At 37.7% G+C, this 25,397-nt stretch overlaps 6 protein-coding genes and 1 non-coding gene across 12 annotated transcripts in view; 5 read left to right on the forward strand and 2 right to left on the reverse strand.

The window, feature by feature from the left end:
* The window catches only part of LOC104826356 (carbamoyl-phosphate synthase large chain, chloroplastic-like), a 4,503-nt gene extending 2,833 nt beyond the window's left edge, over nt 1-1,670 (forward strand). Inside the window, exons 4-5 of the mRNA XM_010559005.1 lie at nt 1-1,317; nt 1,414-1,670. Of these exons, the coding sequence (XP_010557307.1) occupies nt 1-1,317; nt 1,414-1,461 (1,365 nt within the window). The 3' untranslated portion in view covers nt 1,462-1,670. The remainder of the gene's footprint in view (nt 1,318-1,413) is intronic.
* Nucleotides 1,671-4,920: 3,250 nt separating this feature from the next.
* LOC104826357 (LOB domain-containing protein 11-like) lies at nt 4,921-6,942 on the forward strand. 2 transcript variants are annotated; one of them, XM_010559006.1, is made up of 2 exons: nt 4,921-5,294; nt 6,076-6,942. In XM_010559006.1, the coding sequence occupies exons 1-2, from the start codon at nt 5,037-5,039 to the stop codon at nt 6,454-6,456; spliced, it is 639 nt and encodes a 212-aa protein (XP_010557308.1). In that variant the 5' UTR covers nt 4,921-5,036; the 3' UTR covers nt 6,457-6,942. The 2 variants fall into 2 exon arrangements, with proteins under 2 accessions (XP_010557308.1, XP_019059616.1); XM_019204071.1 differs by lacking the exon at nt 4,921-5,294 and adding an exon at nt 5,676-5,957.
* Nucleotides 6,943-12,166: 5,224 nt separating this feature from the next.
* On the forward strand, nt 12,167-14,490 carry LOC104826359 (protein disulfide-isomerase 5-1). The gene is made up of 5 exons (XM_010559007.1): nt 12,167-12,377; nt 12,925-12,983; nt 13,065-13,240; nt 14,036-14,152; nt 14,255-14,490. The coding sequence occupies exons 1-4, from the start codon at nt 12,249-12,251 to the stop codon at nt 14,125-14,127; spliced, it is 456 nt and encodes a 151-aa protein (XP_010557309.1). The 5' UTR covers nt 12,167-12,248; the 3' UTR covers nt 14,128-14,152; nt 14,255-14,490.
* Nucleotides 14,491-14,607: 117 nt separating this feature from the next.
* Nucleotides 14,608-16,921, reverse strand: LOC104826360 (elongation factor 1-alpha-like). The gene is made up of 3 exons (XM_010559008.1): nt 16,814-16,921; nt 15,760-16,241; nt 14,608-15,653 (listed from the first exon to the last, which is right to left on the reverse strand). The coding sequence occupies exons 2-3, from the start codon at nt 16,219-16,221 to the stop codon at nt 14,766-14,768; spliced, it is 1,350 nt and encodes a 449-aa protein (XP_010557310.1). The 5' UTR covers nt 16,222-16,241; nt 16,814-16,921; the 3' UTR covers nt 14,608-14,765.
* A 1,245-nt stretch (nt 16,922-18,166) lies between these two features.
* Nucleotides 18,167-20,867, forward strand: LOC104826361 (elongation factor 1-alpha-like). The gene is made up of 3 exons (XM_010559009.2): nt 18,167-18,268; nt 19,113-19,594; nt 19,701-20,867. The coding sequence occupies exons 2-3, from the start codon at nt 19,133-19,135 to the stop codon at nt 20,586-20,588; spliced, it is 1,350 nt and encodes a 449-aa protein (XP_010557311.1). The 5' UTR covers nt 18,167-18,268; nt 19,113-19,132; the 3' UTR covers nt 20,589-20,867.
* A 342-nt stretch (nt 20,868-21,209) lies between these two features.
* TRNAK-CUU lies at nt 21,210-21,282 on the reverse strand. The gene has a single exon. It is a non-coding gene; the product is annotated as a tRNA-Lys (tRNA).
* A 642-nt stretch (nt 21,283-21,924) lies between these two features.
* LOC104826362 lies at nt 21,925-23,645 on the forward strand. Of its 5 annotated transcripts, none has more exons than XM_010559012.2 (4): nt 21,925-22,034; nt 22,138-22,257; nt 22,625-22,730; nt 23,055-23,645. In XM_010559012.2, the coding sequence occupies exons 1-4, from the start codon at nt 22,014-22,016 to the stop codon at nt 23,222-23,224; spliced, it is 417 nt and encodes a 138-aa protein (XP_010557314.1). In that variant the 5' UTR covers nt 21,925-22,013; the 3' UTR covers nt 23,225-23,645. The 5 variants fall into 5 exon arrangements, with proteins under 5 accessions (XP_010557314.1, XP_010557315.1, XP_010557312.1 ...); XM_010559013.2 differs by having other exon boundaries at nt 22,619-22,730; nt 23,007-23,643; XM_010559010.2 differs by having other exon boundaries at nt 22,619-22,730; nt 23,055-23,642.
* Nucleotides 23,646-25,397: the final 1,752 nt, after the last annotated feature.

A 25,397-nucleotide genomic window follows, 5' to 3' on the forward strand; every position in this document is an offset into this window, starting at 1 on the left:
CTTCCGATCAAACGTTATTTAGACGAACACATGCCCATGAGCTCGAGTGGAGCAGGACCAGTTCGTATCTGGGGCACGTCACCGGACTCCATTGATGCGGCTGAAGACAGAGAGAAGTTCAATATTATGCTTAATGATCTGAGAATCGAGCAGCCGAAAGGCGGAATTGCAAAGAGCGAAGCTGATGCTCTCGCCATCGCGAAGGATATAGGTTACCCGGTTGTTGTGCGGCCTTCTTACGTTTTGGGTGGACGGGCTATGGAGATTGTGTACGACGATGCTAAGCTCATAACGTATTTGGAGAATGCAGTTGAAGTTGATCCAGACCGACCCGTTTTGATCGACAAGTATCTGTCCGATGCCATCGAGATCGACGTTGATTGCCTTGCTGATTCCTATGGAAATGTCGTTATCGGTGGGATAATGGAGCATATTGAGCAGGCGGGCGTTCATTCGGGTGATTCCGCTTGTATGCTTCCCACACAAACGATCCCGTCTTCTTGCCTGCAAACCATAAGGTCGTGGACCACGAAGCTGGCGAAGAAGCTGAACGTATGCGGGCTCATGAATTGTCAATACGCGATCACGACCTCTGGGGACGTTTTCTTGCTTGAAGCCAATCCCCGTGCTTCCCGTACCGTCCCGTTTGTCTCGAAAGCCATTGGCCACCCTCTTGCCAAGTACGCGGCCCTGGTAATGTCGGGAAAATCGCTCCAAGACCTGAACTTTACGGAAGAGGTAATCCCGAGGCATATATCCGTGAAAGAAGCTGTATTCCCGTTTGAGAAGTTCCAAGGCTGCGACGTGATACTCGGCCCGGAGATGAGAAGCACTGGAGAAGTAATGAGCATCAGCAACAAGTTCTCGAGCGCTTTCGCCATGGCGCAGATCGCAGCGGGACAGAAGCTACCCTTATCGGGAACCGTCTTCCTCAGCTTAAATGATCTGACAAAACCCCACCTCGGGAGAATCGCAAAGTCCTTCACCGAGCTCGGGTTCAAGATCGTGGGGACTTCAGGGACAGCTCATTTCCTCGAACTGGAAGGAGTTTCGGTGGAGAGGGTCTTGAAGATGCACGAGGGGAGGCCGCATGCTGGGGACATGGTGGCTAACGGGCAGATCCACGTGATGGTGATCACGAGCTCGGGAGACGCTCTGGATCAGAAAGACGGGCGGCAGCTGAGACGGATGGCTCTGGCATACAAGGTGCCGGTCATAACCACGGTGGCTGGGGCCTTGGCCACGGCTGAAGCCATCAAGAGCCTGAAGTCGAGTGCCATCCAAATGATTGCCCTCCAGGACTTTTTCGAGGTCGAGGTAAGAAAAAAACAGATGAATCCCTTCTTTCCAAATCTTGGCTAAGTGTCTGCGATCTTCAGTAGCTGAAGCTGCATTTGAAAAACAAAATGGCAGGGAAGGGCTTCTTCTTCAGCTGCCGTCCGACAAGGATCTTCTGTCTGAACCCATCTGACGAGGATTCTATCGAGGGCCCCACTTGAAGCTCTGTGAACTCAGGTATTAATTACAATACACAGTAACACAGCTTCTACGCCCTCTCTTCTCCGATTCTCCGTTGTCTGTTTTTGTCGTTAGAATCTATGTTTTGACGGTTCATTCTTTGTTGAATCTCTCTCTCCATATATATATATGTATGAGGATCATTTCATATATATATATATATATATCAAATTCGACCAACAAAATAGTGATTATTTGATAGATATATTGAATTTAAATGGTATTTTCGTAATTTCGGAACATAGCGTAGATTATTCGTCCGACCGTTGCGCCGATTTTGTATCGTCAGTTTATGTAAACTCGAACTAACATATTTCGATATGAATAATGGCGTTGGGATATGCATTAGGTAACGAATTGTGAGTATAAACACGGCTTTCTCAGCCGTTGTAACTTGTAACAGTGATTATGAAAGAAACTATATATTATACGTGGGAGGTACGATGCGGTGGTAGGTTGTACTCCACTCAGTGCCCACTTGTACATAAAATTCTCAAAAATAATCATCGATTTAATTCCATTCTAAAATTTTCAAAAAAAAATGTCATTGATTTAATTCCATTATATTCCCCCAATCATGCATGCACGTACTCAGTGTTTCCTGTTCACCAACCCCGAAAGAAAAAAAGATATTAGCCTGGTTTCATCAATTTTATATAAATAATTTAAATAATTAAATCTGATTTTAGTAATATTCAAAATATGCTACTCGGAGCATACAAAAAAAAAAATTATTTGGTTCCTCGTGAATTTGGGCTCATATCCATAACCAAAACGTGTTTGAACATAATGTTTCAATGACCGGTTTGGTTATAATCCGATTTTATAAATTACTGTATAATTTTTTGTTCCAGCCCTTGAATTTGCACGGATAATACGAACAAAACTACAGTATATACCAATATCTTTTTCATTTTACGTTTTCTTTATAGTTTTAAGTTACATGTATGGAGCGAAAAAGTTTGATGAATTTTCCGAAAAATAAATTATAATCACGTGTCTTGATAAGCTATAATCGGACGGGATTACAATTTAATAATATGGACCGACGGATAGATAAATCTATAACAGAAATAAACACGAGCGAATACTGACTTTGTAAGTGAAGAGGTTTCTCATTGTGGGAAACTGGCTGTAACGTTACTGCTTCGTTTCCGTGTGGGTCTCTTTCCTTTTTCATCTAAAAGAAATTCAAATCAATAATATCTTATAAAATGGAAAAATAATTTATCCTTTTTAATAAATAAAAAATAAAAATAAAAAAGCAAAATCAACAGTCCTAAGCGATATATATCGAAACCAAATAGTTGTATGTACTAATCAACAAGTTACAAAACCGATCTTGGAATGGGAATTAATATAGTCAATCGGTCAAAATATATCATTTATTCGGTTCACAAAAGCTTAGGTTACATCATTAAATCTTAGTCTAAAGTCCTTTGGAATGTTTATTTATTGTAGTCAATGGTATTTTTTTTAGTTGATATATACATACTTGGCACAAATCCAAGCATTTGCCTCTTTGCAAGGGCAACAACATATATACATCATTTCATACGAAATACACAGGTATGTCATATACATATATACCGATATACGTATATATCTGAAAATTTGTTTTATTTATACATATGTTGAGTCAGTGTAATATTGAAATTTGTATATTATTTCATTTCTAATTTGATTTGATTTCGTTTTTCTTTGAAGTTTTCTCGAAAAATTATGATGTATATATATAAATTTTGGTTTTTTATTTGGAAACACATCAGTATCATCAATGAGACTTCTCAACCAATAATCAAATTCTATTAACAGATTAGTATCAATGTCACGGTATGGTCGCATTTATTGAGCAACCAAAACTAACAACTTACTAATAATTACAAGTTTGAACGTACGAATGCCGTATGGCTTACATATCTATATATATGTATGTATGTATGTATATGCGGGTGTGTGCATGGCGCATGCGAGGCGATCTTTGACCCATATATCATATATTAAATAAGACTTGTAAATGTCAAATTTATAAGTTAATGCATATACAAATCAATTACATATTACAAAATATTCATCCAATTTTTAAATATATATATATATATATCAACATTGTATATGAAGTGTTTTTTTTAGAGGTACGATTCCAAAGGTCCACGCGCAATCGACTTCTTTGAGGGACAACACACACATACACTCACACTCACACTGGCAGGCAGATACTAATAATAACAAGATAGTAAATTATTAAAATAAGCATGTTACATATATATATATATATGTGTGTGTGTATGGGTATGTATATGCATATGTATATATGTATATATGTATATGTATATGTATAGGGTAAATATTAGTGGGGGCAGATAAGTGAAGATTAGAGAATAGTAATAAGCATAAGAGTCTAATCAGTACCACCTTAATCTGTCTTTTATTTATTTATTTATTTTCTTTTAAATTAAGAGAGTCTAAACTCTGCTTTTTCCACAAGTTAGAAATTTTGGAGCTTTCGGATTGGAAGTCTCTTATTAATTTGTTTAATTCTGTTCTTCAATTATATTTTTTCTTTGGCTATAAAGGAAGTAGCTTGACAAATCCCTCGTCCGGTTTACATTCAGCCTATTAATTTGTCTGCAGTACATATATATATATATATATATATATATATAATAAAATTTCCAAATACGTTGGAATATATAAATGTGGATACAAAACTATATATATATGTATCATCGATTAATATATTGCGTACTTAAATCACACGGTGGAATTACAAATAATTTATACAAATATTTAGCGTCGCGTAAAATAAATTCTTTTTTTTTTTGTTGCCATCTCTTTATAAATTCTATTACCATTTAAAAGTTTCTTCTAGAAATTAATAAAAATGGCAAACTTAAAGACTTTCTCGTTAGCACTTCAAAATCAAAGGAACCCTTTTTTTTTTCTAACTTCATGTGTCCAACGAGCTGACCAGTTTCCACCAAACTAATCCAAATTCTGTCTCCCATTAACTAATTTCCACATTTATCAGAATCGAAATTATAATTTTATTTCAAGAATTATATAACCAAAGTCTAGTATAGTAATACTGATGAACTTTTGACCAATTGATATAAAGTACAAAACCACCTAAATACGAAAATAATTTATTTATTTTTAAATAGCCGAAATATAAACTGTGAAATTAGATAAATCAACCGTTGAAACGGAAGACGAAAGGAAGAGGAATTTAGGAGCCACCGTAGTGTCGAAAAAGTATTTACAAAATGTGACGGCATAATTCGGGTTTTATGACGTCATGTAGCGTCCATTTACAATTATTTTTTTGGCAAAGACCTCAGCTTGTCTTTCTCTCTCTATATATATCACCCTCCGTCTTTCGCAGCAAAGCACCCCACCTCAGAAAAGCTCCCACAATATCTCTCATTTAAACCCCCACAATTTACGATCCGATCAATTTACCCCCCCCCCCACAACAGAGTAAACCCTCTGATTAGAGAATAATTAAGTAAATCAACATGCTTAAGATGGAGATTAACGGCGACACTGCTACCCCCTCTCCTCCTTCCAATATCTCTTCTCCTCCTTTTCCGGCTTCACCCCAATCGCAATCGCAAACGCAGGTGGTCATGAGCCCCTGTGCGGCGTGCAAGATCCTGCGGCGGCGGTGCGCCGAGAAGTGCGTCTTGGCGCCGTATTTTCCTCCGACGGAGCCAACGAAGTTCACCATCGCCCACCGCGTCTTTGGCGCGAGCAATATCATCAAGTTCTTGCAGGTATAATAATATCACTTCTGTTTCAAAGATCATGTGTGTTCACACGTGTCTGTTTCTCAAGATTTATATGAACATTTATACATATATATGTATATATTGCCATGAGGAAAACTATGGGAATTAAAAGGTTTTTTTATTTTATAACACATATTTTAGTTGATCATTCTAGTAGATTTCGTTTTTTTAATAAAAATTAAGGATTTTTTCTTAATTATAAAAAGTTAAAAGTTTGGAACTTTAGTAATGAACAAAGATTATAATATAATAGATGAATATCCGAGAATGCATAATGTGAAAAAGAATATTTATGCAGTTTAGGCTATTTTGTTATATATATATATATAATGGATTTATAGGTCATGTGGGAATAGGACCTACTTGTTATAAATGTCAATAACAACCCCAAAAGCCGGTATCTCTCTCAAGCTCCATCCATATTCAACGAAAAGTATATACATACATACAGATATATATAAATCCCTTAAAACATCAATATATACATACAGTACAGGTGTCTCTATATGTATGGCTCAATTTATCTACACATGTTTGGAAAGAATGTCTCTTTCTCGTCGATCCAACTTTGAAACATGTATAGCGGAATTTTCTTTTAAAGGTCAAACATATCAAAACCAGCAATTTCATCAATGGAAGCTCTTGTGGGTTGGACCGCCCATCATATTATGAACACCTAATCAATGTCGAAATCGCATACAAATGTAGTCAAACACTGTCCAAATCACAACTAACGCAACGTTTTCTTCATTCTTTATGTTCGCAGGATCTTCCCGAATCACAGAGAGCCGACGCAGTGAACAGTATGGTGTATGAGGCAGGAGCCAGGATAAGGGATCCTGTGTACGGAAGCGCAGGCGCCATTTACCATTTGCAGAGACAGGTGAGCGAGCTTCAAGCCCAGCTCGCCAAAGCGCAGGTCGAGCTGGTGAGCGTTCAGCTCCAAAGAGCGAACCTGCTGGCATTGCTTTGCAACCAGCCGAACGTACAAGACCAATTAGGACCGTACAATCATCTCTCCTCCTCCTTTGAAAGCGGTGATGATTTCATTAGTAGTCCTGATGAAGAGAGCAATGATTTGGGTTATTTCCTCGATGACAACACCAACTCGTCCATGTCTTGGTGGGATCATCCCCTTTTGACATGATCATGATGACGATGATATGATGATGGTGATGATGATGATGATAGGACACAAAAGCTTTAGTAGTTAGCTTGATTTAGTTATTATAAAAAGACCCAGAATATGTTATATATGTGTATGGGTAATTTTCGGAGGTTCGGATATTAGAGTGATTTCAAGCAATCATATTTTAACACGTCAGCTAAGTTGCTGGAAAACTTCTGCAACATTGTAAAAGATATATATATGTATGTATGTATATATATCTTCTGACGTGTTAATATGCGATGATAGTGTTGACGGAATGGATAAGATGTCTGAAATGTGGCAGAGGAGGTAGCCGTAAGAGATTCTGAAGATGTACACTCTTAATTAACTCAGGAGCCATGTGGGCTCAAAACTGAGAAGGCGATCTTTTACATTATAATAATTAAGTTTTAATTTTATAGTTTCTATTTATTGTCTTGTATGACAGCAACTAATGAATGAAATTGATAAATTATCGGAAAATGATTTATTTTGTAGAAAATCAGAAATTCCTTCTTATATGTAAATAATATAAAATAAATATGAGATAAATAATAAAAAATTTCAAGGGCTTGGAAAGGAGATGTGAAGATTTGACCCAATCCGGCGAGGGGAAAAAAGACAATGCATCTGCCCATGTTGGTTATTAAACATCGCACGTGCGTTTCATGTGAGCATATGGGTACACGTTATGTATTGTGTGTGTATATGTACATATAAACAAAATGCATGCATGCATGTATGTATGTACATGCATAGGTGTAAATCAACTGTTGTTATTGGGATAGCTTTTTCTGTTGCCATCTTGGGATAACTAATCTCTAATCATGGTGTTTGCAGGGTGTTATCATTATTTCGGATATTCACCTTAATCATTATGTTTTTTGTCTCCCATAAAAGAACCTTTAGATGATTTTATCATTTTTCTAAATCTTTATGAACACATTTTGCTAATATATGATAACAAATTATAATTATTATAAATTAATAATTATAATTTGTTATTAATTTACAGGGATAAAACCGAATCCTACATTTTACATGTTGCACAAAAATAAAATATATGACACGAATATTGACTTCAATTTATACATTTTTTCACACATCATGTGCATCCCACGTGACTGTCATGTCAAGGAAAACAAGACAAGAGAGTTTCGTTACTTGTCGGCACGAGAGGTCTACGTAACTTTAACCATTCGTGAAACTGCAAAACAAAACATATTAAAATAACAATTTCGCTAGCAAAAAGAATTCGTAGTTTTTATTTATAATTAAATGTATACAATTATAAAATTACACGCAATTATCAGGGAAGTATTTTGTCGTACAATCTTCAAAATTACAAAATTAGATGGGAGAAATAATAATAAAAAAAAAGCCAAAGAATCTTTCTGGTGACAAAAAAAAAACCTAGTGTATTTAGTCTCGCTTTTCCTCACCCGACATGACACGATTTTCCATGCTTGAACCCGAAGTCATTTTTTCCTCTTTGACTCGGGGAAACTAATTATGTTCTTCATAGAAAACAATTTTGTCACATCGAATATCAAATGGATTTCTACCCAATAAATTTAAATTTATTTTTGAAAATCGTTATTCCAGCATGGTAACACGACACATGAAATTATATTTTAATTTATTTATATAATTGGGAAACAACCGCATTTTTTTTCTCTGAATATTGGGCCGGGATGGAAAGCAGCAGTATCAATAGTAATTTCCCTTGTATTTTCAGGTTCTTTTCAAAAACAATATATCCCCATAATTAAAAATGCATTCACATTAGGTTAAGTAAGAAAAGGACGTAAAAGTTTTAAGAGGTTTAATCCAAGGATTAGAACAATAATGTTATTTTTTTCTTTTAAAAATCAGGATTGTTAGAAACTATTGATAGGGGTTGAAGTCAATTAGGAAATGAACATGAAATGATTACAGAAATTTATCTGTCAAGTCCTTTTGTTATCATAAGTAGCCGAAAGGAGAAACACACAACAATTGGTTCATCTTATAATTTATATTTGCATAATTGCGTTAGTTATATATATATTGAATTTAATTTAAATTGTTTTTACTCTACTATAGGAGTAATTACATTTTCATGTGACGCAATGCATCGCGCCCTTATTGTACTCCCCTTTATAACTGCACTTGATTTAAAAGTGTAAAATATGACTATTTAAAATGATAATTACGCTAATAAGTTTTTTTTAAAAAAAAAAATCAAATGATGCTATATATTATCAAACACGGAGAGGATTCAACTTGCTCCCATGATTGAAAAATGACAAGGTACTGAAAACGATATAACAAAATTCTTCTTAATCAATACATCGCATGAAGCATATGTTTGTGTGAACTTATAACGAGAGTCGTTTCGAGGAAAGAACCTTACGTGTACATCCAAGCATATATCGCCAAAAGGGTATCTGAATTGGATAAAAATAAAATTTTACATATACGTATAATGACATATATATATATATATAATATGCGTCAAAAGTGTATATATAAATCCAATAAGTTATAACATGTAGGGCACGCATTAAATTACCAATGGGAACCAAGGCACCATATCTAAGGATATATGTTGCTTTAGCCTATAAGATAGTGGTTCCCATGGTGAATAAGACAACACTAACATGATAACATTTATATTAATTGACTTATCGACTTTATTGTTTTTGTCTCTCTAATTGAATTTTTTGCATCCTCCAAATTAACTCAAAACACTTTCTGAGTTTTGTCAAAAGAGAATGAAGTTTCTAACCGAAACCCTTTTCCTTAAACTTACTTTGTCTTTTTTTTTTTTTGAGACCTCGTTTCTACGCTCTTATTTTCCAATCGTTCATACAAACCTTTATTTCGGTCTTGGTATATTAAATAGTCAATTACTATAAAAATTCACGATAATTTGCTTTTGAGTTTTGACGTAATGTCGGCACATGCACACGTCTACATTGTTTATACATATTCTTGCCCGTGTCTGTACGTATATACGCATAGTGGGATATCTAGCAACCAAAGTTTCCGAGTGCATTGCATGAGATTATGTATAATTAGGAATGAAATATCTTATTTATGCTCTAGAATATATAATCATGGTTTCCTAATTCCTATTGGCGCATTGGTTGAAATATAATTTACTCCACGAATCATTTCATTTTCTCTCGTATCATCATCTCTCCGATTTCCCGTATACTATTTCGAGTAATTAAACAAGAAAATGTATTAAAAGATTATTTCCTTTTTTGTGTGTCGGTCTTCAACGTAGATAGAATGAATTCATGCCCAATTTAATATCCTATGCGCGTGGAAAACAATTGGGCGCAGCCTTTTCATATTTCGTATGTCTCCCTTTTCTCACTGCAGTCCATAGATTGCATGGATCCCTTAAAATTTTCACACTTTTTTTTTTGTAAAGGTGAATTTTATAAATGAAAGAATATAAAAGGTGAATTTTATAAACAAAAGTGAATTTTCACTCTTTTGTTTCTTCTATAAAGGATAAATGGTTTTTTTTTTTAAAATTAAATTCAACTTATGCGCGTGCTTTGAAATTTATGTATCATTTACTAAACAAAAGAACTTAAGAAGAAATAGTATACATAAATAATATTCTTTATCATAATACGAAAATATATAAAACCATCTCTAAAGTCCGATTTAGATCGGTTATTTGTTATGTTAGATCGATTCAGATTACGTGGTGTTTTTATTTGTGAAGACTATATTAGTAAAAAAAACAAAAAATTAATGTTTATATTAATGCATTATTTATGAGATTAATTTTCAGATAAAAAAGTATAAACTGAAATTCAGCATTTTATACGGCGCTAGGAAGCAAGCCATTGAGATTTTCGATCTTCTTACGACCCGTTGGACTACAAACTAAATTTTCTTGTGGACTATAATAATAAGGAAAAAAATCAAAATAAAATTTGTAAATATATTTAGTATAAAATAAATGGAATAACATAAAATGAATTTTAAGAAGATGAAAAATAAAAGAATTAACATAATCATTGTTTTTAGGCCCAGGTGAAACCGCGTTTGTGCCTTTCCATTGATATTCGCGATGCGTCACGTTGTACGATAATTTATTTTTGTTTTCATTGAAAAACGGCCTAATTACGACACTTGTTTAATAAAACAATTTTCACATTGAACATTGATTGGCTATAACAATTCAAGGAAATGATTTATGGAAAGTTTACTTAAAGTATCTAAATTAAAAAAAATAATATCTGATTATTGAAGATTGATTATATTTGAATTGTTTGTTCTCTAGCTAGCGTTGATTTATATAGCAAAAATTGATTTATATAACAAAAATTCCCCACAAAAAAGTGGTTTTAAATTTTTTTTACAACTAAAATAAAACAAATTTCTGAAAAGAAAAATTTAAAAAGGGGTAAGTGTGATAAGTATAAGTTGATTATTGCGTTCGGCTTTGGCGCTTTGCATGACTTACTCCGTACTTTGTTCATATGACTCAAGTGTCAATTCAATTGACAATTATATAAATTATTAAATTAATTTTGTATTAATTATAATATGCATATCCGATATCCCTCACCCAACAATAATAATAATAATAATAATATCAACAATTCAACAACTTTACTATTATATAATTCACTGTGGCATGGAATGAGAACATATGTGCGTACAAAAATACCGTTTAACAAACGTTGACCGTTTGCCAACAAATTGAAAATAACCAGACCCGTCTTATCAATGCGATATTTGTTAAACTAAAACAATTAACATGGCATAGTATTGCAGTAAATAACATATCATTCTTGATTAAATCGGTTATTTAATATCCGAAAGATAATTGGATCGTCACTCGGGACTCCTAAATCTCATACTGTAACAAAATTTAATTTTTAATTTCATTTTAATAAAGGTTACTCGTTATAACGGAATTTAAATTTATTGTGTGTAAACTAAAGTCGGAGAGATAAAGTCAACCAGTCCAAGCAAAAGCATACACGTGCATGTAAGTATTCTTGGTTAGGTAATTCGAGTTAGACGATTACAAAATACAAAAAAAAAAAGGAAAAATAAATAACAGTTATTTTTCCGGCCTTGTTTTTATAAACGGTAAAAATGATTTGTAACTGCGGGCATTTGACCTTCATGGAAAAAAAAAATCAGTAATGCTGAAGGGTCTTTCGATTTGGATTGTCGTCTCCAATATGTTTGGAACTGTTGAATTATACGTACGATTTGTGGGACATTTTTTCAACATAGAATTTTTGGAAAGTTCAATCACGATTTTCCAATATTCAAATGTAAATGTATTAAATGAGATTTCCGGACATTAAATTCGACATAATTGGATTCGGATAATCTCTTGTTCACGTAACAAAAGAAACAAATATATTTTTTTACGCACAAGAACATGACGTTCAAACATTTTGCAAATGAAATGACATAGTTATAGCTAGAATTCGAAATCGAAATATTTCGTGATATTTTTGTAAAGTAAAAAATTCACATAAATTATATTCCCTAATAATAAATAAATCAACTCATATCTCACGCGACATTCTAACATATATAATGTCATTTTTAGTTTTTTTTTTATCTGGCACTGTTATTGCAATCCAGAGCTTATGGGCCTTATATATATTGTAAGCCCATTGGTCTTTATGGCCCATAATGTGATTTAATCTTTCTCCTCCGCCTCTGTCATCCTTCACCTTCAGTTTCTCTCTCTCTTCTGATCGGCCATCTTTTCTCGGGAAAATTTGGGAACGATTGAACTTGATTTTCCGGCCATGGCGCTCGCAGCTTGGCGCGCTACTCTTGTTGTTATGCTGCTTCCTGTTCTTGTCCTCCTGCTTCTTCCGGTGGACTTAACCAAGGCGGAAGTCATAACCCTAACTCCTGAGACTTTTTCCGACAAGGTAAGGATCAGTGTCAGGATTCTTGTCTTCTTTTCATCTGTCTCTCCATTAATTTCTTTCGCTAGAAATCCGGTAGATGAAGATCTTTTTTCACGTGCCGCAGCTGTGATGCAAATTAAGTTTGTTTTAGCGCGATCTGTGTCGGGGTCGCGTGTTTATGGTTGTGGTTTTTGATCTATCGGGAGATTGGAGATTCTCAGGATCTCAGTTTTGTTTCTGCCAGATGTTTCGCTTGCTTGGATTATCGACCGACGATTAGTATCTGATCAGCGATATTTTCTATGTCGATTCTTTTTATTGCTGCTGCCGCCGGATTTCATTATGTATTGCTCATAGGCTACTGGTTTCATTGAATAATAAAAAATCAACCTTTAATATCTATGTCTGTTTAGTGTAATCATCTCCTCAATCTGTAGTTCAGTTTCTTTCAAGTAAATTTCCAAGGTAGCTGGACTTGAGATGTTTCTATGTATAGGTTTATTGCAGTTGCAATCTTACTTTCATCTTGAGCAACGAGATCACACCTAAACATGTCTATTTGATTCAGGTGAAGGAGAAAGACACTGCATGGTTTGTGAAATTTTGTGTTCCCTGGTGCAAGCACTGGTTAGTATTTCCTCGTTTCCTTTCAGAGTAATTTAGGCTTGTTTTCTTTGTATTGATGCTGATTGCGAATCTGGGTGTCAGTAAGAATTTGGGAAATTTGTGGGAAGAGCTGGGAAAAGCAATGGAGGGGGAGGATGAAATCGAGATTGGTGAAGTTGATTGTGGAACAAGCAGAGCTGTTTGCACTAAAGTTGATATTCACTCATATCCTACATTTAAGCTGTTCTACAATGGAGAAGAAGTAGCAAAATACCAAGGTGATTGATTCTTCCATCATCTTCCTCCAATATGATTGCTCTCCTTTCCATTTGTTCCAGCTTCCGTTGCGTGCTTCCTTAGTCTCTGATCTTGCTTCATGGTTGATATTTTTATTATTCCCCACTTGGCAATTGGCATGAGAATCTTACGTGGCAGACTTCTGTTCCTTCATGTTTTTTTTTTTTTTTTGCAATTTGGCCGCACATTTCTCTCTGTCTTAGACATTTTAGGCTTCCAATTCCTTTGAGATACATGTCCTATCAGCTATAACAGAGATGAAGGTGTCTGGTTCATCAGCTGCACCTCGATATGCATTTGATTTTCATACATGGGAATTTGGAAATTTCTCGAATCCAATTCTTCTTGGCCTGACAAATCTACTGGATAAAATAATGGGCGTGAACCTTCATGAGCAGGAGAATGCAGATTAGTTAGTGTTACCGTAGTCCATCTGTACTGTGTATGCTTCTTGGCTATGAATTTGCAGATATATTTAGAGGAACCTGACCACTTCAAATCTCTCCACAGATTAGTTATGGGGACATTTTATTTTATGTGATGTGGTAGGATCATCACACAAGCAAACTGGATGGAGGATATAACTTACATACAACTGGACTAAGCATACAATGTTAGTGATGATAGATAGGGGGTGTGATTCGTCTCGTATAATAAAATTATAGCAAAACCTTTCTACTGTTGGGTCTGGTTATGGTTAACATGCTCCCAATACTACTGTTTGGAAACACCGTATCCATATGCTAACCTGTTAGTGATCAATGGGTAAACTCCAGGAAAAAGAGACGTTGAGTCGCTCAAGGCGTTTGCTCTGGAGGAAACAGAGAAGGCGGCAGAGAAAGCACAGCTTGAAGACAAGGAATTATGATAAAAGCTCGTCATTAACCCTAGAGGTAAACCGGGATTTCGCTACACAAAGTGCTCCTGAAGAGTTCCTTTGAGGTTTTTGGTTTACTCATGTGTTCATTCCCCCATTCTTTCTCAATCTTAAACAGATGGAGACACATGGAGAGCACTCGCAACTGGTGGAACTCAACTCCCCAGCGTTTGTGTCCAAAGGAGTTGTGTGATCCCATCAAAAGTGCTTTAGCTCAGAAAGCAAAACAGTTTCCAACGTTTTCTTGCAAGCGTTTTTTTTTTGTTACTTACCAACCTTCATTTTAAACACAGAACTCTAGGACATAGATTCAACTTCACGTAGTAAAAAATTGTTTCGTTCGTTCTGGTCCTATTTTTGCAATCGTCTATTCAAACGTTTTTACGACCATTTTCACTGTCAAATTATACAGGGAATGAGTTTGAAAATTTTAGAATAAGAGGCAAACGCAGGATAGACCAATACACAACATAACTGAAAAAAGATGTAAATATTTTAAAAAAGGTAACAGAATATAACCATGACATAGTTCGCAAAACTGCATCGGTCCAGCAACACACAAAAACAGAGAGTACGGCCTAACAACTCAACGGCGAAAACCGACTCTTTCAAACGGCAATAAACTTCTCTCACTTGGCACCCTTCTTGGCTGCGGCCTTGGTGACCTTAGCACCCGTCGGGTCCTTCTTCTCGACGTTCTTGATGACACCAACCGCAACGGTCTGCCTCATGTCACGGACAGCAAATCGTCCAAGCGGTGGGTACTCGGAGAAGGTCTCCACCACCATGGGCTTGGTCGGAACCATCTTAACCATTCCTGCATCTCCGTTCTTCAAGAACTTGGGCTCCTTCTCCAGCTCCTTACCAGAACGCCTGTCGATCTTTGTCAATATCTCTGCAAATTTGACGGCGATGTGGGAGGTGTGGCAGTCGAGGACTGGGGCATATCCGTTACCGATCTGACCGGGGTGGTTCATGATGATGACCTGTGAGGTGAAGCTGGCTGCTTCCTTGGCCGGGTCATCCTTTGAGTTTGATGCGACGTATCCACGCTTGAGATCCTTCACTGCAACGTTCTTGACGTTGAACCCTACATTGTCACCAGGGAGAGCTTCCTGGAGAGCCTCGTGGTGCATCTCGACAGACTTGACCTCAGTGGTCAGTCCAGAGGGAGCAAAGGTCACTAACATACCGGGCTTGAGTACACCGGTCTCGACACGACCCACAGGGACAGTTCCGATACCACCAATCTTGTAGACATCCTGGAGAGGGAGACGTAGGGGCTTGTCGGAGGGTCTCTTGGGCTCGTTGATCTGGTCAAGAGCCTCGAGAAGGGTCGGACCCTTGTACCAGTCGAGGTTGGTGGACCTCTCAATCATGTTGTCACCCTCAAAACCAGAGATGGGGACGAAGGGGATCTTGTCCGGGTTGTAACCAACCTTCTTCAGGTAGGAAGAGACTTCCTTTACGATTTCATCGTACCTAGCCTTGGAGTACTTGGGGGTGGTGGCATCCATCTGTTGCACACCGATGATAAACAGAGATCAGACCAAGTCAGATTTTGAAACAAGTTACAAACTACAATTACAGAACAGGGAACACATCATAGTTAATACAATATACCTTGTTGCAGCAGCAGATCATCTGCTTGACACCGAGGGTGAAAGCAAGCAAGGCGTGCTCACGGGTCTGACCGTCCTTGGAGATACCGGCCTCAAAACCACCGGTGGTGGAGTCAATGATGAGGACAGCACAGTCAGCCTGGGAGGTACCAGTGATCATGTTCTTGATAAAGTCACGGTGTCCAGGAGCATCGATGACAGTGCAGTAGTACTTGGTGGTCTCGAACTTCCACAGGGCTATATCAATGGTGATACCACGCTCACGCTCAGCCTTGAGCTTGTCCAACACCCAGGCGTACTTGAAGGACCTCTTGTTCATCTCAGCAGCTTCCTTCTCAAACCTCTCGATCACACGCTTGTCGATACCCCCCAACTTGTAGATCAAGTGACCAGTGGTGGTCGATTTTCCAGAGTCGACATGTCCAATAACCACAATGTTGATGTGAACCTTTTCCTTACCCATGACTACTTGTCAAGAAGAAACTGCAACACAAATAATAAATAACCAAATGGTTAGAACTATGTACCAGAAAGTATTCGCAAGAAATTTCAAGTCAACAATGCAGCGAACGTGTAGCAGAATCAACACAGAGGAACGTAAAGCCTTTGAAAAGGGCAAAATACAGTTCTTATATCATGAAACACGCACATCAGGACACAGATTATTTATGATTCTTCTATCAAATAAATGTATAACTATCATGAGAAACGAGATTACAGAAGCATCGCGCATATGGATTAACAAGTATCCGTCCAACAATTACTGTACAAATTTCAGTAAGATCTCATAGAAATTGCTTTGAAACAAACCATCCTTAAGAATAATCATGTCCTTGGGATTCTTAAAAACCTATAATTTGCAGAATAAATCAAAAGGTGAGAAACATCGATTCTCCACGAACTGGTAATCATCACTATGGAGGTATCATTCGAGCTCAAGAAAAGAACAAAAGATGAAAAAACAACTCATTCTCCACGAGAACATATCAAACAAACAATAAACTGAAGAACACGAAGCTAAAAACGAAGACCAAATTCGAGGATCTGAGACATACCAGGACAAAGAAACGAAAACCCTAAGAGTTCTCTCTCAGCGCCGTAAGAGAGATGGGGCTTTTGCGGAGCGAGAGAGCAAGAAGGCGAATAGAGGTAACAGAAGCTGAGATTTAAAGGGACGAGGAGCTAGGGTTCATTTGCTAGGGTTTCTCTTTGCGCCGTTGGATCTGCACTTCTCTATCTGACGGTGGATATTCTGAGTTGACACCACGTCGCAACATTTTCGTGATTACCCATTGTATTATATTTATATGGATACGGTATGTCGGGGAAATCAATTTCTAGCCGTTGTATAATAAAAGTGAAAGATTCAGTGGACCGAAAATATTCAATTTTTTTAATAGATACGTATTAGATTAAAATCAAAAGTTATATTTAATAAATACGTATTTTATTAAATTAAAGTTATATTTAATCGCTCTTATGATGCAAACTAAACTCATTTATATAGAGCAATTAAAAATACCAATAGGGTATCTTTTTTATCTCTCCATCAACTCGGCAAGTCCATCTTTACAAAATATAAATACTTTTTAAACAAATTGTTCTAATATTTTTTTAAGTGAACAAAATTTCATAGAGATTTAAACAAACACTTAATTTATATACATTTCTACTATTTATTATTGCGATTTAAATATATTGATTTTAACAAACGATTAAAATTGTAGATGACAGTGATGAGAATCCATATATCAAAACAAATAAATACGTTTGAAATTTCAAATTATTTTGAATGTTCTCTCTTAATCGATATTATTGAAACTTCAACTTCGTAAATTAGTTTATTATATATAAATTTTTTATCTAATTATTTATTGAGAAAAAACAAACATGCTAGACTTAATAGGGGGAATCCCCAACTTTGGTTGAAAGCTCACTTCCTCAAGCGAGGTCGTGGGTTCAACACCCATACTATAGAGATTCCCCTTTCGCCTGCCGGTTTCGACCGATTTACATCCACGACGTGTGCGTTACAGACTCGCATGCGTAGGCCGGGATTAGTCTGAGCTCTTGGACCTGGAAAACCCGACTTACAAAAAAAAAAACATGCTATACTTAATAGATAAGCAACTCCCCTCTTTTTTTTTTGTGTCACTTTACAGTTGCAAACAAATTTCGAAATAGTCTCAGAAAAAAAAAATAGTTACAAAGAAAAAGTTAACACGTCGTCGTATCAGCCTAAAAGATAAAATAGAAATCTGAACAAAATAGAAGAGATTATAAGAATAATAACAATTTTGTCTGAGAAAATGTCGGAGCAAAAATATAGATATTTGGAAAGAAAAAAAAACACGAGGGCAGTTTCGTCATTTCAGTAAGATCTTATGTTAACCCATGGTAGCCCTAGCTTACGCTTCACCCTTATAAATACGATCGCATCCTCATATTTTCTCTACCAGTTGCTTTGCCTCGGCCGCTCAGCTCCGTAGATTTCCGACCTCTTGCTGAAGGTAAGCGATTATGATTATTTCGTTTGCTTGATGGTTTTTTGCTTAATTTTTTTAGTCGTATTTGTGGATCATGGCCAAGCGACTTGATATGTTGTTTCCTCCATCGAATTAGTTCGTTTGCGTTCTGTATTCAATGATTTTCTAGTCGTTCATGTTGGGGTTTTCGATTCTGATGGATTGATCTGATTCGATTCTATGTCGGGCGAGTCATGTTGTATTCATCTGGTTCTTCCTATGGTTGCTTTTGGATCTATCGTGATTGATCTATAAACTCCTCTTTTTTGTACAGTCGCTAGGTTGTGTTATGAGATCTGATAATTATTTGAGTTGTGTAAGAAACTTTGTCGTTTCAAGTCTGCTATATTATTTGTTCATTTGAATTTGAATCTGTTCGGGATATTGATTCGAAACTATTGCGGTTGCTTACGGATCTAAAACTTTTATGTTTTTCTTTCTCAAATTATTTCTGTTTGAATGATTTTTTTTTAATTTTACAGAAGAGATCTCCGTGATTTTTTTGAAACGATTGTGTTGTCCTTTGGTTATCTTAGATCCAGCCTTCCCGTTGTGTATATCGCAATTGGGAGATCACTGGGTCGAGTTATAAACCTTGGTGACAATTGGTTTTTTAAGATGAGCCCGCTTAGCTCAGAGGATAGAGCACCGCAGTTCTCTGTGGTAGAAATCGGTTCGACTCCGATAGCGGTCTTTTACAGTGATACGATTCTTCCTCAAGTTCTTGTCTTTTTGCAATCGTTTTAAGCTATATATGTCTATCTTGTATCCTAATTCCCTGCGATTTAGCTTTATGATTTAACCTCTTTTTGCCTTATTGTTGCTGCAGTTTAATCTTGACAACTAGCCATGGGTAAGGAAAAGGTTCACATCAACATTGTGGTTATTGGACATGTCGACTCTGGAAAGTCGACAACCACTGGTCACTTGATCTACAAGTTGGGAGGTATTGACAAGCGTGTGATTGAGAGGTTTGAGAAGGAAGCTGCTGAGATGAACAAGAGGTCCTTCAAGTACGCCTGGGTGTTGGACAAGCTCAAGGCTGAGCGTGAGCGTGGTATCACCATTGACATCGCCTTGTGGAAGTTCGAGACCACCAAATACTACTGTACTGTCATCGATGCTCCTGGACACCGTGACTTTATCAAGAACATGATCACTGGTACCTCCCAGGCTGACTGTGCTGTCCTCATCATTGACTCCACCACCGGTGGTTTTGAGGCCGGTATCTCCAAGGACGGTCAGACCCGTGAGCATGCCTTGCTTGCTTTCACCCTCGGTGTCAAGCAGATGATCTGCTGCTGCAACAAGGTATATTGTATTAACTATGATGTGTTCCCTGTTCTGTAATTGTAGTTTGTAACTTGTTTCAAAATCTGACTTGGTCTGATCTCTGTTTATCATCGGTGTGCAACAGATGGATGCCACCACTCCCAAGTACTCCAAGGCTAGGTACGATGAAATCGTGAAGGAAGTCTCTTCCTACCTGAAGAAGGTTGGTTACAACCCGGACAAGATCCCCTTCGTCCCCATCTCTGGTTTTGAGGGTGACAACATGATTGAGAGGTCCACCAACCTCGACTGGTACAAGGGTCCGACCCTTCTCGAGGCTCTTGACCAGATCAACGAGCCCAAGAGGCCTTCCGACAAGCCCCTACGTCTCCCTCTCCAGGATGTCTACAAGATCGGTGGTATCGGAACTGTCCCTGTGGGTCGTGTCGAGACTGGTGTACTCAAGCCCGGTATGTTAGTGACCTTTGCTCCCTCTGGACTGACCACTGAGGTCAAGTCTGTCGAGATGCACCACGAGGCTCTCCAGGAAGCTCTCCCTGGTGACAATGTAGGGTTCAACGTCAAGAACGTTGCAGTGAAGGATCTCAAGCGTGGATACGTCGCATCAAACTCAAAGGATGATCCGGCCAAGGAAGCAGCCAGCTTCACCTCACAGGTCATCATCATGAACCACCCCGGTCAGATCGGTAACGGATATGCCCCAGTCCTCGACTGCCACACCTCCCACATCGCCGTCAAATTTGCAGAGATATTGACAAAGATCGACAGGCGTTCTGGTAAGGAGCTGGAGAAGGAGCCCAAGTTCTTGAAGAACGGAGATGCAGGAATGGTTAAGATGGTTCCGACCAAGCCCATGGTGGTGGAGACCTTCTCCGAGTACCCACCACTCGGACGGTTTGCCGTCCGTGACATGAGGCAGACCGTTGCCGTCGGTGTCATCAAGAACGTCGAGAAGAAGGACCCGACGGGTGCCAAGGTCACAAAGGCCGCAGCCAAGAAGGGTGCCAAGTAAAGGTTGACGAGTGAAACCACAACCATATCCGCAAAAGAAGGAAGTGTTGGGAGGAGTATTTTTTGTTATGCGAAAGACTTGTTATTTACCATCGGTTTTATTATTAGTCGCAGTTCTAATTATATGTTGTATAGCTTCGTCTTTCCGTCAGGACACAGTTCTCGGAACTGGGTTCTTGATCGTCGATGGCGTAAGCTTTACGCAGTACCACAGCAAGTGAGTCTGAAACTTTTTTGTGTTATTGTTTTTTTATAATATATTCCTGCGGTTTTTAATTCACTCTCTTGTCCTCATTAATCCTATGATAATAAACGGACCGACACTCTGGTACTTCATTTCCTCGGCAGTTCCGATGCCGAGGTGGTTGTGGCCTACGTCAAGAGCGCTGAAAAAGCGAAGAATTGCTCTCCCTAATGGAAAGCTCTTATGTCAGTTTATTGAACTCTGTTTGGGGAATGTTAACTGATAAAATGCTTTGATAAAATATCAGTTAACATTTTATCAGAGCTTTCCATCAGAGTTAGGTTGGAATGAAGGTTAACATCAACGGGTGTTATTCCAATGTAAGGGAATTAAATTAGGTTGGAATGAAGGTTTTTCTCGGGCATAAAAAGGAATGGTCGCCCACCGTGGGGCTCGAACCCACGACCACAAGGTTAAGAGCCTTGCGCTCTACCAACTGAGCTAGACGGGCTAGTTTTCTACAAACTAATCACAATTATAAAACAATTAACTATCTCGGATTTACCGTTAAACCGCGGCGTTTTAACGCCAACCCATTGAGACTACATTTCATTGGAAAGAAAAAAATAATCATTTGAAATTCCATTCACCAAAAAAAAATAAAAAAAAAATAGAAACATCTGGTTTGGATTTAGAAAGTAGTTTGCTAAGTCCTCGCCTAAACGGTACGGTCGGTACCTTCAATTCAATTGTGTCCTCCTCCAACGACGAGCTCCCTTTCCCCCCAACCCTGAGCTCGGAACTCTGGCCGGATAATACAATGTGGAAGATGACCACGGTGCCATGGCAGCGCGTGCAGGTACGCGCACGGCGATGAGGAGCTCCTCCAGAGGCCGGACGGCACGTGGGATCCAACATCGGAGCGCCCCAAGAAAGTGATGAGGATTAGGGAAGATGACAGAAAATGCTCTGATGGATGAAGATGACGATGGAAATGGCGGGAATTGTGTTTTGGATCCAAAAGGACTAAGAGAGTTGCTTTGTTTTGTAAGAATCTCAAAACTTTTTCAATTACCTCGGGAAATACACGTGGCCTGATGAAATTGGGCCAAGGCCCACTAGGGTTGTAGTTATCATAGGCCCATATAAAGGCCTGTTTTTGCCTACGGTTCCAATTCTCGGCAACCGAACGCATCTCCTTTCTAGTTCCCCGCAAAAATCAAACCGCGAAAAAGCTTCACCATGATCAGCGTCCTCGCTCAGGTTTTCATCCTTAACTCGAATTCTAGATCTTGCTGCTTTCGGAAGGATGTGTTCGTCGATTTCCATTTTTTGTGATTATTTCTCTTAATGCGTCGTTGTATAGGAGCGTCTTCTTGGCGCCACGCTGGGAAGCGCGTTGACGGGGTTCGTCGTCTTCGAACAGCGGAAGCGCATCTATCGATCCATCGCTGATCGTGATTCGCAACCTGGAATCCAATCTCAGGTCAGTGGTTCATTTTGCGATTCGTTTTTTGCTCGAATGTTTTGTGAGTGGCCATCTGGTTGCTGTGGCATTTCAAATCCCTAGATATCGTTCAATATCCTCTGGATTCAGTCAAATTTTTAAATGTCAATCCTATTGAACCTGGGAATGTTGACAATTGCGGTTATCATTCGGAGATATGTATAAGCTAGTAGATTGCTGTATCTTTGGTTTTCGGGAACAGAAGCTGTTTGGCTCATGGTGCAAAGTAATATCTGCATTCGACAAATTTCTTTACTTCAATGAATCCTGTGTTACTTTTTCACAAAAATAGGGCTTGAACACAAGCTGGGTTGTGTCTCAAAGCTGTTGGGTTTCATAGATACAGGTAAGAGAACGCATATTTGGGAAGAAACCTCGCCTGGAAATTGCATCTGTGTGGAACAAAGCCGTGGATCAGACATTTGGGCCTGCGATCGAATTCCTTAGTTCACGTAAGTGGTAGGAGATGGGAGATGGAATAGCTCCTTTTTATTTCTTTTTTTTCCCGGAATTGTGCATTTCAGCGAGACCCATGTGCTCGATTCTTGTCCTTCTCGTCAGGAATTTTTCTGAGATGCTGAGATATACCATTTGTGAAACACTCGGTTGTAGTATGACCCTTCCAAAACAGATCTGTATTTGTATTGTCAGTTTTCTCGAGCATGGAAAATCATGTTCTTTTACTCTATAAATCTCCACAACTTATCATCTTTTGGTTTAATGATCAGAATGCTGGTTTACCATCTTGTGTTTTGTGTTGGATTCTGATTTGTAAGGAGCAGAGATGATCAAGTGCCACATCATGGAGCGAACTAGTAAGTACTATTTGACTGTTAACCACTGCAGATGGAATACAAGCCTTCAAGAGATCAGGGGCATTTTGGTCAAAGCCTATCTATATGCTCTTTCCAATATATATATATATAATGTAAGGGCAATATCGTAAGTACGAAAAAAAGATTCTGGTATTTAGATCATTTTCTCAAATACATCGCTTTGTTTTCCACAAATTGTTATTTTTATATAGAGGCAATGATTTTACAAAACAGGCAAATGTCGACACCAACGTCTCTCGATTTCGATGTAATACACGGAGGAGGACGCGAGATTCTAAAACGAAATGTTAAAATGATGTTTCTTCATTTATCAACAGAAATTGCATGAACATTGCTGTAGTGATGCTCCTCCTCAGCAGCTCTGTCTTCTCTGATAGGTTCGAGGTTCGGACATCTCGACGGTCTCAATTTGATCCGGATGACCGACGGCGAGATCTCCACCGTCCATCTCGGCCGTGTTTTTATCCTACTCGTCTCCATCATCACCAGGCAACCACACTCGATATATTAATTGATGACAATCACCAAGTCTTTTGGGTTTTTTTTTATAGGGTTTTGTAATTAACCCTAAAAAAGAGAAGTTAAAATATAGTTGAAACTGACCTCTTTTTTTTAGGAAACGAATCAATAGGGTTTAAACTGATCAACAACGAGCGGTTATAAAAATTATCATTATTATTATTATGGTTACTAACTTTGAATTTTTTTTCCTTTTTTGGGGTTATATATGGCAATATATTGGTGGATATATGTCCGATTTAGCACGGGGCAACGTTTGGAGTTGTTGCCATACTTGGGCTGAAAGTGAAATATGGGCCTAACATCTAATTAGCCCATCCTAAGTCCAAAATTAAAATGGGCCCATAATTCGAAATCAATACTCTTATCACTTTTTTCGACTTTTTGTCTGAAAATTATTTTATGGTTTATCAGATAAGATTTTTTTTTTATGAAAAAAAAACATCTTATCTGGTAACCATAAAATAATTTTCAGATAAGATGTTAGCAAATCCATACATTTTTTTCTTTTTGTCGAATAAATTGAATTAGTAGTATTTCACTGACGTGTAATTTCTGTATCTGTAAAAAAGTAAAAAAAAAAAAAGGGGTTATACTTTTTTCCAAATGATTTAATGACGCAAATAAGCACAAGATTATATTGGCCATTTTATATATATAAAAAAAAGGATTATATTGGCCATGCAACATTACTGACTCTTGCGAGCGACATGTGGGATATGCTAACGCTCTGTCGTCTCACTCGTAAGGACGCGCAAACCTTGCCGTTTCAGACACCTCACCTTTCCTTTTCCTTGCTGCTGCTATCTGTCGGTGCTTCGGGTTTTGCAGGAATCCAAAACGATGCCGTATTGCCTCGTCCAATCAGCGCGTCAGACCCACGTGCCACGAGACGTACACGAAAGGTGAACCCTCCACGTGGGCTGGTGGCTTGATGTACACGTGTCATCATATCTGATGGCTAAAATCACAGCCTTTATCGCGTTATTCTAGAAACGCCTCGGGTGAATGAATCTTACCATGTCCCGACAAAAACATATTCCCTTAATCCTCTCATCGTACGATATTTTGTCCTCACTCTTGGATTTTTTTTTCCGTCACTCCGATTTTACGGTTTTACCCTCTAGACTTTATCTTTTTACTGTGGACGTAATGCCACGTGCCATCAATAGCTTAGCTGTCGCCTCCTTGCGATGACACGTGTTCATGCAATCTATCGACTGGTCACGGTTCCTTGAGAAAGCAACTCTGTAGGATATTTTACAAATGAATTGATTTCAGCCACCAAAAAAACAAACAATTTATTTATTTTTTTTAATGAAGTTTGGTCCTTTTGTTTTTTTGTTAAATATCGACTGATGGCACGTTCACACAAGTTGTACAGTCTTTAGGGTAAGCTTTTTAAAACGAATCCTATATAAGGCCACGTGAACAACGACGCATTGTTGTTTATTCTATATATTCTGTATTTTTTTTAGATTTTATATTGATTTGACTAATTAGCGATTATCAGAGAGAAACCTAAACAATTAAAATATGAATCTTCCATTTCACCTATGTGCAGTTGTTTTTAATATTGTGGGGTTTATACGATTCGTATACTTTCATTTCTATTTGCGTATGGAAAACCGAATGAATCAAATTTCTTTGTTTTTTTTTAAGAAGAAAAACAGCTTTTTTAGATGATGTCTTTAACATGAAAAAAAAAAGACAAACCATTATCTGTTTGGATATTCCTACCCATTGTTTGGATATTCCTATCCC

Source organism: Tarenaya hassleriana, unplaced genomic scaffold (assembly GCF_000463585.1).
Source record: "Tarenaya hassleriana unplaced genomic scaffold, ASM46358v1 Cleome5, whole genome shotgun sequence".
Taxonomy (NCBI): Eukaryota; Viridiplantae; Streptophyta; class Magnoliopsida; order Brassicales; family Cleomaceae; genus Tarenaya; species Tarenaya hassleriana.